At 42.5% G+C, this 15,836-nt stretch overlaps 1 protein-coding gene across 5 annotated transcripts in view; it reads right to left on the reverse strand.

The window, feature by feature from the left end:
• The window catches only part of nme7 (NME/NM23 family member 7), a 321,021-nt gene that overhangs the window by 77,617 nt on the left and 227,568 nt on the right, over nt 1-15,836 (reverse strand). For all 5 annotated transcript variants that reach the window (XM_068040700.1, XM_068040699.1, XM_068040698.1 and 2 more), the window contains exon 9: nt 10,555-10,656. In XM_068040700.1, the coding sequence (XP_067896801.1) occupies nt 10,555-10,656 (102 nt within the window). The remainder of the gene's footprint in view (nt 1-10,554; nt 10,657-15,836) is intronic.

Genomic DNA, 15,836 nt, shown 5'->3' on the forward strand with positions numbered 1-15,836 from the left:
TGCAGTTAGTAACTTACCTCCTGAATCCTCACAAACTTTCCATCATTTACAAGACACATGTCAGGAGTGTGATGGAATACACCCCACTTGCCTGCATGCATGCAGCTCCAACAGCACTCAAGAAACTCAACACCTTCCAGGACAAAGCAGCCTGCATGATCGGCATCCCATCCATCACCTTAACACATTCACTCCTTCCACCACAGATGCACAGTGGCAGCAGATGCACTGCAGCAACTTGCCAAAGGTCCTTCAACAGCACCTTTCAAACCTGCAACTTTTAATGCCTAGAAGAACAGCAGCAGCAGGCGCAGGGGAACACTACCATTTGTACATTCCTCTCCAAGTCACACAGCATCCTGACTTTGAAATATATCACTGTTCCTTCATCGTTGCTGGGTCAAATTCCTGGAACTCCCTCCCTAACTCCACTATTGGAGTACTTACACCATGTGAAATGCAGTGGCTCAGCAACACCTTTTCAAGAGCAATTAGGGATGGACAATAAATGCTGGCCTTGCCAGCGATGCCCACATCCATGAATGAAGAAAGGTTGATTTGGTTGCATCCCTCTGTTGGTCCATTCCTTGTCCATCCAAAAAACACAAGTGCGGAGGAATTATTAATGAGGTTTGGACATAAATGGCAGTGATCCAACAGTTGCCACAAAGAAGAAAGCAAAAATAAAATCATTAACAAATGGGTGTAGACATCCTGTTACAGTCTTCAAATAGGACACTTTAAAAACACTTAAAACTTTGGCCGAGGGCTGTGGGGCAGGATGGCCCCAAATCTGACAGGCTGCCCTGGTAATAGGCCTTTGTAACCCTGGATGCTCTTTTTATACAGGCAGGTAGAGAAAAACCTGACACTCATTAAGGCCCCATTTATATATGCAACCTCATTAGGGCCTCATTTACATCTGCAAACAATCAAACTGGCAGTAGCCACTGATGCCAGCAGAAACTTAATCAGACATGACAGTTCTCTAGATTTCCCATTGGTTTTGCTCAGTTAGCCCCCATTTTTGGAGCGAAACCAATTTGAAAATGTAGGTTATGATGTTTAATGGAATTAAATGTCAAAAACTGTCTTAACAATTGTTATGCGCATAAGTGCTTGAATAATTTTTAGTATGATTGGATTATTCAATAAAAAGGCATAGAATTTTAACACTTAATGGATAGATATAAATTCGTGTTAAATTTCCATGGGGGCTCTCCCAAATGTCTGCCATAACTTCAGCAGAAGATTCAGGGAAATGTGCAACACCGTTTGCGCTATTTCACTGGTGTTCCATTGATCTTCCACCAAAGTTCGATGGACAATCGGGAGAATCCCTGTGGAAATTCAACCTCTATAAATCTAAGATAATAAAATATCTATTTACAGCAAGGGTTAATTGTTCCAAGTGAAGAAATGAACAAGCATAATTGCTATATTCATAGGTGATTCAAAAAAATATACAAATAGGTGAGTTTTCCATTTGTGTCAGGTTTTCCTCCCCATTCCTTTTATACTTCCACACTATATAGCCTGAATTCATTACTGGCATTGTTTTTGTGAAGTATAAACTTAATGCAGGATTGATCAAATTAACAAACAAACAATAAAAAATACGCGGAAATAGGTGGACACTGCCTGACCCAGATAGGGATTTTTTTTTTTTTTAAACATTCAATAAGAACTGGGGCCTTACCTGCTGGAGTCAGCCACATGCATCTCCACAATTCTGATTAATGGTTCTGTAACAAAGCTGCACGAAGTAACTAACATTTTTGTATGAAGTCAGTATTTGACTTTTGGTCACTGACACTCATCCAGAGGTCGTGGACATATATATATTCCTAAATGGAAAGTGTTTCTGTTGCTCTGAGAGAATCTTTTGAGGAGTTCCCTCTTTCTACTTTACTGAGCTTGATAATACTACAGTGCCACCATAGTAGCACTTCCGCATTGATGCAAAGTTGTTTCTGACCCGCAGTTTCAAAAGTAGCAGGGTAAATTGGAAATCAGATCAGTAACCTGACTTCCATTTGCATTAAAGCCAGGAGGTGCACAGCTATCCATAGCAGATGGCCTCACACCATTAGTCTTTACTGAAGGTGTAGCATAATGACATGTCAGGGTAAGCCAAGATTGAAATTGCTCAGTTCTCAGTCTAATGGATGTCTTTAAACTTTTTAAACTTAGTACAGGATTTCTTAATGTTAGAAGCAATATTGTATAATGTCAGTATATGACTGTTGGCCACCGACACTGATTGAGAACCTATGGGCATGTATATGTTCCCAAATGCTTGCTTGTGACTATAGAAAGTGTTTCTGTTACTCTGAGAATATTTTCAGGAGTCAACTCTCAAAGTATTAAAAATGGACTGCCTTAGTCGGCAGAACTCTGTGCAAGGTATAAGCCATAGTTCTCAGCATTAACTTAGGTCTGACAATTTGTATTACAATACCAGGCACCAATTTGAGGTGGATATCTAATTTCTAATGACATCCTTATTCATTTCAATTATTTTCATGTACACAGATAAAATGCAATTGAATACTTAAAATGTTAGCAACAAAAATAACACATATTGTACCAAACAGGCAACAATAAAATCATACTACTTATGAACAGTGAGCAATAAATACCATGAAAAAAGTTTTTACATGAACAATGCTAGAAGACAATGAGATCATCCAACAGTCTTGAAAAAAATTATTTTTAGTTAATTACATACAAACTTATGAGACAATATTTAAAGAATGAGACATATTCACGCACTTTTGACCTTAAATAAATGCTTGCCTTATGTAGTAATAAATTATCCAATTATTTGCGATTGCATACATTTTCAAAGTTACTGTGAAACTATATTATAAACAAAAAGGGCTCATCTCTTCAGAAAAGCAGTTCTGAATTTTGGCTTACTTCTCATCCAAATATGCTAATTTAAAAAGTACTAGTTGTTTAGAATACAATGATAAAAGAAATATGTTTTGTTACCCATTCTCTTGATTCTCCTATTCTTATTTGTTTAGCATGCATTATTTCCTCAGGAAGTAGAGCAGATAAATAAAGCTTTGTACTAACCCTCATGTCAAAATTGCTATGTGACTCAAATAACAAGGGACATGAGACAAAGGGTCAGATTTTTCTCAACAATGGGGTGGTACAGTTCAGAATTTAAGAAAGGCATCACATCTATGCTTGGCAGATTACAGCATGAGTCACAGCTACATGTGATTTCCTGACCAGAGGATGATGAATCAAGTGTCACAAATATATAGGCGATTGGGCCACAAAAAGTAAGCATTTATAGCAACTACTAATACAGCACCATTTACTTCCATTCTTCTGATTTTTCTCCATGATTTCCATTTCTTTGAGCTTGGTGTTCCACTATTTTTCCTTTTAAAACAAATACCTATGTGATAGCATTGTTGATAATAACATACTATCTATGCAAGATACAAATTAAGTGCCTGAAATACATCCAATTTTTTTAAACTGATAAAACCTAACTATGAAAATTTCAGTTTAATTAAATTCAGAATGAATATGCATAAGCTACTTCCATTTTTAGTAGACAGATTATGCAGTGTCTGTGATTTCCTTTGTCAATGATCCCAAATTCCTACATAGTTACTGCATTCTATCAATACCATTTGAATTCTATAGTGCTACATTGAAGTCACAAAACTGTAGAATGATCCATTAAGTTATCAATCTTTTTTAAAAAGTTGGAGATAGATGTGGTTAAGGAGTTGATAGAGGACATTGGTGCCGAGAAATTTGGGCGCACTGGAAATTAGGCAGGCAATATGCACGCAATTCCTGACTGGCATATTGAGGCTTTAGTAAGCCTTTTTTGGGTGTGCAGGAGGACTTCCATGCACCTAAATGGTGAAGCCCAGGGCATCCCCGATATTGGTACCCCAATCGCATGGAGCCAGGGTGGTACAAACAGACAGCTGGTGAAGAGAACTAATATCTCATTTGAAAATACTGCTTAATTTGCAATTGGAAATTCTGTGGTGTATTTTGGTGCAAAAGTACTGCAGTTCTGGCATGGGTACCAGAATTTAATGCATACATCAGGTACAGTAGCATTGCACCCATTCTAATATGTCCTGTCTGCTGGCAGTAGATGCACCCACCCCAAAAATAGTGCATGTATGCCGATGACAGGATAGTGAGGACAAAAGCTACAGTTCCAGAAATTTAAGTTAAATCTATAGAAAGAGGAATAAGTTACCTGCATGACTTGCAAAGCAGGAAGTGGTTGAATTCACAGGCTTTGAATGCCCACAAACAATGAAACATCAGCTTTGAATAAAATAATTGTAATGTTTTACAGCTGTGCAACTAACAAAGGATTCTGTAATATGCCTTTCAGTCACTTTAGATAGGGAAATCTTTTGCTTCTCACATTCTACAATGGAGCCCTTACAATGGGGTTCACTATGGGCATTCTCATGCAAGTCCGTATATTTGAGACAGAACAGGAGAAAGAAGAACATATAAAGACAGTAACTGAACAATGGGATGCCTTCAAAGATGAAATGGTATGGGTATAGACTAGACAAATTTCCATGAGGGAAAAGAAAGGGCATCCTCCCTTCTTTTCAGAGCAGGACTCTAGAGAGTTGAGGCCACAAGCTCAGGACCTAGGGAATAACTTCTGCAAAGCCTCCACTCCCCCACTGTCACATCGCACTTTCATCCTTGACAACATGAGGACAATGAAAGAAGAGACTGCAAGAAGAGCTAAAATCCATATTCACCACATCCACTGCTCTTCCTTCATAAATGTGTTTTGTCACATCCTCAAAGAATTCAATAAGGCTTGTGAGGCATGACCTGCCCCTCACAAAGCCATGCTGACTATCTCTAATCAAACTATGCTTTTCCAAATAATCATAAATCCTGTCTCTCAGAATCCTCTCCAATAATTTGCCCACCACCGACGTAAGACTAACTGGTCTGTAATTCCCAGGGTTATCCCTATTCCCTTTCTTGAACAAGTGAACAACATTTGCCACCCTCCAATCATCTGGTACTACTCCAGTGGATAGTGAGGACGCAAAGTTCATCGCCAAAGGCGCGGCAATCTCTTCCCTCGCTTCCCGTAATAACCTTGGGTATATCCCGTCTGGTCCCGGGGACTTATCTGTCCTCATGTCTTTCAAAATTTCCAGCACATCCTCCTTCTTAACATCAACCTGTTTGAGCATATCAGCCTGTTTCACGCTGCCCTCACAAACGACAAGGTCCCTCTCACTAGTGAATACTGAAGCAAAGTATTCATTAAGGACCTCCCAAGCCTCCTCCAACTCCAGGCACAAGTTCCCTCCACTATCCCTGATCGGACCTACCCTCACTCTGGCCATCCTCTTGTTCCTCACATAAGTGTAGAACGCCTTGGGATTTTCCTTAATCCTACCCGCCAAGACTTTTTCATGTCCCCTTCTAGCTCTCCGAAGTCCATTCTTCAGTTCCTTCCTGGCTACCTTGTAACCCTCTAGAGCCCTGTCTGATCCTTGCTTCCTCAACCTTAAGTAAGCTTCCTTCTTCCTCTTGACTAGCTGTTCCACATCTCTTGTCATCCAAGGTTCCTTCACCCTACCATCCCTTCCTTGCCTCATTTGGACAAACCTATCCAGCAGTCGCAGCAAGTGCTCCCTAATCAACCTCCACATTTCTGTCGTGCATTTCCCCGAGAACATCTGTTCCCAATTTAAGCTCCCCAGTTCCTGCCTAATAGCATTGTAATTCCCCCTCCCCCAATTAAATATTTTCCCATCCCGTCTGCTCCTATCCCTCTCCATGACTATAGTAAAGGTCAGGGAGTTGTGATCACTATCACCGAAATGCTCTCCCACCGAGAGATCTGCCACCTGGCCTAGTTCGTTGCCAAGCACCAAATCCAACATAGCCTCCCCTCTAGTCGGCCTATCTACATACTGAGTCAGGAAACCTTCCTGGACACACCTGACAAAATCTGCTCCATCCAAACTATTTGCACTAAGGAGGTTCCAATCAATATTAGGGAAGTTGAAGTCACCCATGACAACAACCCTGTTACTTCTGCACCTTTCCAAAATCTGCCTCCCAATCTGTTCCTCCGTGTCTCTGTTGCTATTGGGGGGTCTATAGAAAACTCCCAATAAAGTGACTGCTCCTTTCCTGTTTCTGACTTCCACCCATACTGACTCAGTAGACAAACCCTCCTCGACGACCTCCCTTTCTGCAGCTGTGATACTATCCCTGATTAGCAATGCCACTTTCCTCCACCTCTTTTACCTCCCTCCCTATTCCTTTTGAAACATCTAAACCCCGGAACATCCAACATCCATTCCTGCCCCTGTGATATCCAAGTCTCCGTAATGGCCACAACATCGTAGCTCCAAGTACTGATCCATGCTCTAAGTTCATCACCCTTATTCCTGACACTTCTTGCGTTAAAATAGACACACTGCAACCCATCATACTGGCTGCAACTTTGCCCTGTCAACTGTCTAACCTTCCTCACAGACTCTCCACACTCTGTATCTGCCTGTTCAACAGCTACCCCATCCACTGATCCGTAGCTCCAGTTCCCATCCCCCTGCCAAACTAGTTTAAACCCTCCCGAAGAGCTCCAGCAAACCTCCCGCCCAGGATATTGGTGCCCCTCCAGTTCAGATGCAACCCGTCCTTCTTGTACAGGTCCCACCTTCCCCAGAAGGTATCCCAATGATCCACATATCTGAAGCCCTCCCTCCTACACCAGCTCTGTAGCCACGTGTTCAGCTGCACTCGCTCTCTGTTTCTAGCCTCACTAGCACGTGGCACCGGTATCAATCCTGAGATTACTATTCTGCTTGTCCTGCCTTTTAGTTTCCAACCTAACTCCCTATATTCGCTTTTCAGGTCCTCATCCCTTATCCTAGCTATGTCATTGGTACCGATGTGTACCACGACTTCTGGCTGCTCCCCCTCCCCCTTAAGAATCCTGTAGACTCGATCCGAGACATCCCTGACCATGGCACCCAGCAGGCAACATACCATCCGGGAGTCTCGTTCGCGACCACATAATCTTCTGTCTGTTCCTCGAACCATTGAATCTCCTATCACTATCGCTCTCCAATTCACCCCCCTTCCCTTCTGAGCCACAGAGCCAGGCTCAGTGCCAGAGACCTGGCCGCTGTGGCTTTCCCCTGGTAGGTCGTTCCCCCCAACCGTATCCAAAACGGGATACTTATTATTGAGGGGAACGGCCACAGGGGATCCCTGCACTGTGCGCCTATTCCCTTTCCCTCCCCTGACGGTCACCCAGCTACCTTTATCCTGTAACTTAGGTATCACTACTTCCCGATAACTGCTCTCTATCACCCCCTCAGCCTCCTGAATGATTCCAGCTCCAGCTCCCTAATGCGGTCTGTGAGGAGCTGGAGTTGGGTGCACTTCTCACAGGTGAAGTCAGCAGGGACACAAGTGGTGACCCTTACCTCCCACATTCTGCAAGAGGAGCATGCAACTGCCCTAGCTTCCATCCCCTCTGCTCTAAATTGACAAAAAAGATTTTAAAAAAAATAAACCAAACCCTCCACACAAGAGTCCTTTTTTTTTGGTTAGAGGAGGAGGATGGGTGGGAGACACTACACGTGTAGTGTTTCAGGTTTAGCCACTGCCTGAATATGTAAGTTCACTTACCCAGCAGTCCCCGTGTCCGCCGAATCACGAGGTAAGTACTTTATAGCTCAACTTACCTTCCCGGCTGCCCTCTGGCTCGCGCTCTCACCGCTCCTGCTGCTCAAATGGAAGAAATACCCACCAATCACTTACCAGCTCTCCTGTGACGTCACAGTTCAATTTTTGCTGGTCAAGCAGGTCCACAGAACAGAACAGAACAGAACGCTCTTGCTGCTACAACTTATTAATTCATTTCTTGCACAAACAGAAGAAATGAGCTGAACAGCTGACCTTGAAACATAGGGTGTGTAGACTAACACAATGACAGTGATCAAAGTCTGGCAATAGACTTTCTTACTATTATTTAAAGTAAAGCAATTTTTGCAAAAGAAAAGGAAGATGAAGTGCACATGAACAACCAGAGTATTTAAGCACTGAAATTGCCCATCTTCCCGTACATACCAAAATATCTGCACCACTACAACATATTGCACATTCGTCTTAATATTTACATTGATATATAATAAATATTCCAAGATTTTGTGCATGTCCTGTTTCATTCCTTTCCACTGATATCTTACTCTCACGTTTGGGGCTGAATTTTACCTGCCCCTCGACGCTGCAGGTTGTGGTGGGGAGGGGGGGAAGACAGTAAAATTCTGCAGGGAGAGGCCTGCCTCGATCTGCGACGTTGAGAAGGGCCCGCCGCATATTTCTGGCGGCAGGGGGACCTAGGTGCGGCTCGCCTCACAGCGGGCCCTTTATCTGCATACTAAAATAAACCTTAATGATATTTAAATTCACTTACCTACAGGCGGCGGCCGTCCCACGCCGATTTTACGGCCATCATTTGTCCTTCCCGTGCCTTTGGAACTCTATACGGAGTTCCGAGGCGAGAAACTGATGGGGAAGGGGCGGGGAGAAATAAAATTTTCAGGGCGGGAGGGTGGGGGAATGAGGAAATCACATTTTATTGGATGTGGGGATGGTGGGAAGAAGTTGAAGGCCAGAAGTTAGAGGACTGGGGGGGAAAGTTCGGGTAGGGAAAAAGGCGAGTGTTGGTCATTTTGGGCATTAAAATGACCATTGTGGGTGTTGGGGAAGAGCCTCCACATCTTTATTATTTGTTAATAAAAACATTTGGAATAATGTTCCTTTAAAATTAAAAGTAATTCTAAAGTCTTAAAAGTCCTTTAAAAAATGGTGTCGTGCCTGCGCGGTGGTGCCAGATGCCATTGCTGGGGATGTGGAGACCCATCTATGTCATCAGGGACGGGTGCTCCACCCCCTCCATTTAAATGAGCCCCCGAGTGTAATATTGCGGGGGCTCTTCGGTGGCAGTTCCGTGCTGGAAGGCCACCAAGTTCAAAGCACACCGCCGCAGATCGCGGGGCACTAATAAAATTCAGGCCTTGGTTTCAAGATAGGACAGTATGGGTCATGTCAAGATTAATATCAGGCTGATTGGTACAAGGTACTGGTCTTTGGGACACAGCTTATTTATTTATTTAGAGATACAGCACTGAAACAGGCCCTTCGGCCCACCGAGTTTGTGCCGACCAACAAACACCCATTTATACTAATCCTACAGTAATCCCATACTCCCTACCACCTACCTACACTAGGGGCAATTTACAACAGCCAATTTACCTATCACCTGCAAGTCTTTGGCGGTTTTTCTTTATCTCTCCCAATAACAAGAGATCAATTAAATTTCTTGTGACCAAGCTACAAACTGGTAAAACTCACCTAATTGTGGTAATGAATATGAATGTCAGCCATGGTTCAGATGTTTTAACATGAAAGCTACTTGGTCAGCTTTGTGGAAATCCTTTAATTCCCCTCTCATTTTCTCATTTTTCTTTTACTTTATGTTATAATAAAAATAAAATTTCTTACTATTTCTGGAGATACTTTGTGGCATGACTGAGAGAGCGACTTGGAAACTTTAATTTCCAGGTCTCCACAACGCCACTCCATAGAAACTTGGATGAAGCCTATCTTTTTTCTGCACCATCCTGAGGTGGCACAGCTCAGATCATCACATTGTATGTGGAAACACACTTACAAACACACAAAACTTTTCTTGAAATCCCAAACACGTTTGGTTACCATGATGCTCATCTCTCACTTTGAGAAGGCAGACAGTTAGCCTCTGCTCCTTGAACAGCTTACATTTATGTAGCTTTCTTCATGATGAGTATCTGCAGGTATACAAGATTGCCATGGATGAACTCATCCCCAATTTTCCCTCTCCATTTTCCCTAAGGAAGTGCTTCAACAGTGCTCTCATCTTGTCCAGAAAGGTGAAATTAGTAAATTATAGAGTGGTGAGCCACCTTACAGCAGCCTTATTGTGTCAAAACCTTTTAAGCCATAATGCTAAAGTGCTCTTTCTATCTGCTCCAAGCAGATTATACAAAATGCAATCCAATTACAATTATCTTCAGGCACGATTCAGCATGGTAACTCTATTATCTCCTGACCTTTACAAGGGTGATTTTATAAATCAGACTTTTTAGTTGCTAAAGGAAAATCATGGCAGATGGGTTTGTATTAAATTGAAGTTTAATTGAAGGAAGCTAATTTAAATGTATGGCCTTACCTTTCAATTTAAATTAAGTGTGATCAAGCCATTAATCATGGCTGTAAGACAAATGTTTTTCAATATGGAAATGAATATTCACCGTAAAATGGAGATTTTTTTTTACAAACTAAGCATGGATCCGACAATTGATACGTGCACTTCAAAAATGCAGAATATATGGCAGTGAGGCGATAAAAAAGGCAGCCACATCACCTGATCTGACATATACAAGTGCTTTACAAACTGGCAAAGTTCAGTAATTTACTTAGCAGCTTTTGTGAAATTTGACTGTAACTTACAGGATCTGATGGTCCACAGCATTCTCTAAATGACTTTTGAATGTCCTTTCCTTGGAATTCAAAGGCAAGGCAAGGTCCTGAAGAGAGTTCAATTACCATATCCTGTAAACAGAACACACAAAGCATTGATTGGTGCAGGTAGAAAGATTGCAACAGTCTCTTCCCCACCACCAGCCAAGTTACTTCACAGGTACTTACACATTGCAGTATATTAGATGGGAAAATAGAGCAATTCTCAGCTTAAACAATTTCTGATTTAAGAGCAGTAATTCTTTGGGCCTAAAACCAGGCTAGTAAAAATTGTTACTGAATGACAGTACCTGAAGCCATGGTCAAGAGCAAGCTGATTTCAGTTCACAGAGAAAAAGCCAATGGTATTGTAGGATTAGCTCTTGATTTAGAGAAAATAACAAAAAGAAAAAGGAAAGAAAGATTTGCATTTACATTGCACTTTTCACAACCACCAGTTGTCTTAAAGCACTTAACAGCGAAAGAAGTACTTTTGAAGTATAGCCACTACTGTAATATTGGAAATGTGGCAGCCAATTAGCGCACAGCAAACTCCCACAAACAGCAATGTAATAATGACCAGGTATTCTGTTTTTGTGATGTTGATTGAAATATTGGCCAGGACACTGTGGATAACTCCCCTGCTCTTCTTCAAAATAGTGCCATGGCATCTTTTACATCCACCCAAGCAGACAGATTTTACGCCTCAGTTTAACGCCTCATCCAAAAGACAGCACCTCAGATATGTTCCGTCAGTATTGCACTGGAGTGTCAGCCTTGATTTTTGTGCTCAAGTCCTGGAGTGGGACTTGAAACCGGAAACTTGTGACTCAGAGCCGAGAGTACTAAAAACTGAGCCATGGCTGACACACTAAAAGATACTAAGCCAGAGAAACAACCAAGCTGACAGCACATTTTTGAAATCTTGTGTTATTTTCCCATGACCTTGTTTCCTCTGTACATATATGCTGGTGACATATTTCAAAAATAAATATACAAACGTTTGGGACAAAATATGTTCAACCAAATTAATAAAAGCACATTTACAGGATATTACTAGTCAGTTGAAAAAGCAAAGTAAATGGATGGGAATTACTGCAAAGCACTAAACTGCTAAGCTTTGAACATACATGCAGTACATATTGAAATATATAGGCTATGTTTTGAAACAATTCCTGGTACAGATATGATTGGCTGAATGGCCTTGTGCTCTGCTGAAATCTCTGATTCTTTAATAGAACATATATATTCTGTAGTAAAATACAACTTTCATCCTTAGTGATCCTGATAAATTACAAAATTGGGATTTTAAAACTTGGAATGTTAAATTTGCTTTTTCAAAGGAGGAATATGCTAATTTTGCATAGTTACCGAAATTAATATACCTATTTCACACTAAAATAAAAACAAAATACTGCAGATGCTGGAAACCTGAAATGAAAACAGAAAGTGCTGGAAATGCACAGCAGGTCTGGCAGCATCTGTGGAGAGAGAAACAGAGTTAATATTTCAAGTCTGTGACCTTTCATCAGAATTGAGAAAGGTTAGAAATATAATAGGCTTTGAGCAAGGAGTAGGGAAGAACAACAAAAGGGAAGGTCTGTGATAGGACTGAGGGCAGGAGAGATTAAATGACAAAGATGACATGGAATAAAAGGCAAAGGGAGCGGTAACATCCGTAGTAAGACACAAGGCATTTGTCCAGAGAGAGTGTTAATGGCATAATAATGAACAGCTTTGTCCGAAAGCAAAAACCTGAAAAACAAGTTTAAGACTGGCACATGGTAAAAAAAAAAATCAAAATGGCAGTCATGTTTTGAAGTTGTTGAGCTCAATTTCAGTCCAGAGGGCTGTGGAGCGCCGAATCGAAGATAAGGTGCTGTTCCTCAAGTTTGCATTGAGCTTTACTGCAGGCAGAGGTTAGAAATGTGAATGTGACAGCAGGGTGGTGAATTAAAATGGCAAGCAACCGAAAGCTCGGGATCATGCTTGCGGACCGAGCGGAGTTGTTCCACAAAGCGGTCACCAAATCTGCATGTGGTCTCCCCAATGTCTTTTACTTTGGCTATTACTACTTCCTTTGTCTTTTGCCCTATTTAATCTCTCACAAACCTTCCCTTTTGTTCTTCTTCCCCACTTCCCCCTTTCACTTGCTCAAAGCCCATTACATTGCTAACCTTTGCCAGTTCTGATGAAAGGCCACAGAACTCCTTAACGTTAGCTCTTTTTCTCCCTCCACAGATACCGACAGACCCGCTGTGTATATCCAGCATCTTTTATTTTATATACCTTTTTCATATCCTGACCACTTAGCGGATTCAGGCTCTAAATATATGAATGTGTATATATATTATGCATATTTTGTTACGACCAGGTGAGGCAGGGATCAGGGACTCCCCTCAGCCTTTTCCTGGTTTGGCCTTAACAGAGTAGCCACAGCATTTATATGGCTGGTCCAGTTCAGTTTCTGGTCAGTGGTAACCCCCAGGATATTGAAAGTGGAGGATTCAGCAATGGCAATGCTATTGAACATCAAGGGGCAATGGTTAGATTCTCTCTTTTTTGAGATGGTCATCGTCTGGCATTTTTGTGACGCGAATGTTACTTGCCACTTATCAGCCCAAGCCTGGATGTTGTCCAGATTTTGCTGCATCAGTATCTGAGGAATCACAAATGGTGCCAAGAATTGTGCAATCATCAGCAAACATACCCACTTCTGACCTTATGATGGAGGGAAGGTCATTGAAGAAGCAGTTGAAGATAGTTGGGCCTAGGACACTAATTTGAGGAACTCCTGCAGTGATGTGCCAGGACTGAGATGATTAGCCTCCAACAACCACAACCAAAAGGGAATGTGAACTATTTACAAGTTAGCTGCTAGTTGATTTCTTCTGATTGTTGCTACGATTCGCTTGGCACTTTCTATAGTTGTTACAAATCGCAAAAGTCTACAGGGAGTGGTGTGGTAGGTGAAGGACTTCTTGCTGACCTTAAGGCCTCTACACAAACCAGCTTCACCCAGACATTGGTGCACTTGTAGGCATTCCCCTTGGAATATTGCAAGACTTGGAGAATGAACAGACGCCACACGCGGCAGGACAAGCTGCTGGGAGGAGGAGGAGCAGAGCTCTTAGCAGGAGGCCAAATCTATGTGAATCTCAGTGAAGAACAATGTGAGATGTCCATGCTTCAATAACAATGTCCTCACAGAAATCTGCCACCTGCTGTAGCCACAACTGCAACCTCAGAGTAGGACAAGGGCTGCACTGCCGGTCGCTCTGAAGGTGACCATGGCAATGAGCTTTTATGCATCTGACTCCTTCCATTTGCAACATCTCACAGTTTGCCATCCACTGTTACATAATGGAGCTCATTGAAGCTCTCTATTCAAAGACAGCTAATCACATTTCATTCTCTCTTGCCAGAGAAAATCAGATGGAGCGAGCACGTGACTTTGCTGGAATTGCAGTCTTCTCCATGCTGCAGGGTGTCATTCACTGCATGCACATCACTTTGCAGGTGCTGCATGTCAACTTTGCCCTACACCAGAACCAAAAAGGATTCCACTCCCCTAACATCCAGCTGGTGTTTGACCGCAGGCAGTTAATCATGCAGGTCAATGCCCAGTATCCTAACAGCAGTCAGGATGCATTTGGTCTGAGACAGTGCTGTGCCGACTACATTTGAGCCACCATGGCAAACGAAAGAGTGGTTACTGAGCGACAAATCTCAACTCGCACAGCATACATACACAATGAAATGCATGCTGCCACACATATGTGTTAGAGCAGATCATTGAAATGCTGAAACAATGCATCTACTGCCTGGACCTCTCTGGAGCAGCCCTGCAATACTCAGAGCAGGTGTCAAGATTCAGGACGATCTGCTGTATGCTGAACAACGTCGCCATCATGAAGGGACAGCCCTCACCACCAGTTATACGGTTAGTAGTTCAGGAGCATGAGGAGGAGGAAGCAGAGGTAAAAGAGGAAGGGAAGAGGCAATCTAGAAAACCCCTTTCTACCCAGGCTGTCTGTGATGAACACATCTGAGTGGGATACCAGTAACCGCAAATCTAATTCCCCATTCACCAACAGTCCTAGACCTTAGCGTCACTCTGCCACTGACCATCTTAGCGTCCGCTTGGCCACAATGCAAATACAAAATCCACTTAAAATAAAAATTCCAAGCCAAATTTATCAATAAAATCATGTCATATTGCATACAAAAGAGAACGAATCACTTTTATGCATTCCCTTAGCACCTGTCTTCCAAGTGCCTTTATCTGTCTTAGTGCTCCGATGCAGTGCTACCCCAGTGGCTGCAGCATGGTTGGCATAAAGCTGCTTTCAGTGGAGGAGACTGGAGATGGCCTTAGAGGTTCAACTTTGAACAGCTCTGGGCCTAGAAGGCCCAGCCACAGAATGCATGACCTTGGCAATGGCAATAGCATTCTGGGCAGGCTGGCTGATAGGCAACAGCAAAGGCATTGGTGGAGTGGCAGGACGAATCCCGTCATCCTGAGAGAGGACAGCAGATTTGTGCTCCGTGAAATGAGTGTCATTCCCCCAGGACGGTGCCTCAGCAAACTTAGAAATCTGATGGAGGACAGATTGCTAGACTATGACACCCCAAAAGCCCCTTTGAGCACTGTAATCCACAGGCACGATGGCAGCAGTCTGAGCTTCCAATGCAATCCTCAGGCTTTGGGTGGCTGCTGCTTCTCAGAGTCATTTATAGTATAGGAGGCGGCCATTCGGCCCATCGGGTTCATGCCGGCTCTCTGTGGAGCAATCCAGTCAGTCCCACTCCCCTGCACGATCCCCGTAGCCCTGCAAGTTTAATTCCTCCAAGTGCCCATCCGATTTTCTTTTGAAATCATTGATTGCCTCTGCTTCCACCACCCTCACGGAAAGCTAGTTACAGGTCATTACCACTCACTGTATAAAAAAGTTCCTCACATTCCCCGTGCATCTCTTGCCCAAAACCTTCAATCTGTGTCCCCTCATGCTTGCACCATTAGAAAATGATTTTTTCCAGTATGCAATGATCCTAAAGAAAAATATTTAACTTTACCTAATTTTATGTATATTAATCCACAAGAAATTACAATTCGTACCAAAAATCTATGGTCTATTGTGTAGATTAATTCAAATTGTTAACTTGAGCATAACAAATTGCTGTGTACATCTATGAAAGTTCTTGATTGCTCGTCTGCAGGTAGCTGTAAAGAAAGAGCTAACCATAAAATAAGGTAATAAAAGTCTAATCCT

The sequence above is a fragment of the Heterodontus francisci genome, chromosome 10, assembly GCF_036365525.1.
Source record: "Heterodontus francisci isolate sHetFra1 chromosome 10, sHetFra1.hap1, whole genome shotgun sequence".
NCBI lineage: Eukaryota > Metazoa > Chordata > Chondrichthyes > Heterodontiformes > Heterodontidae > Heterodontus > Heterodontus francisci.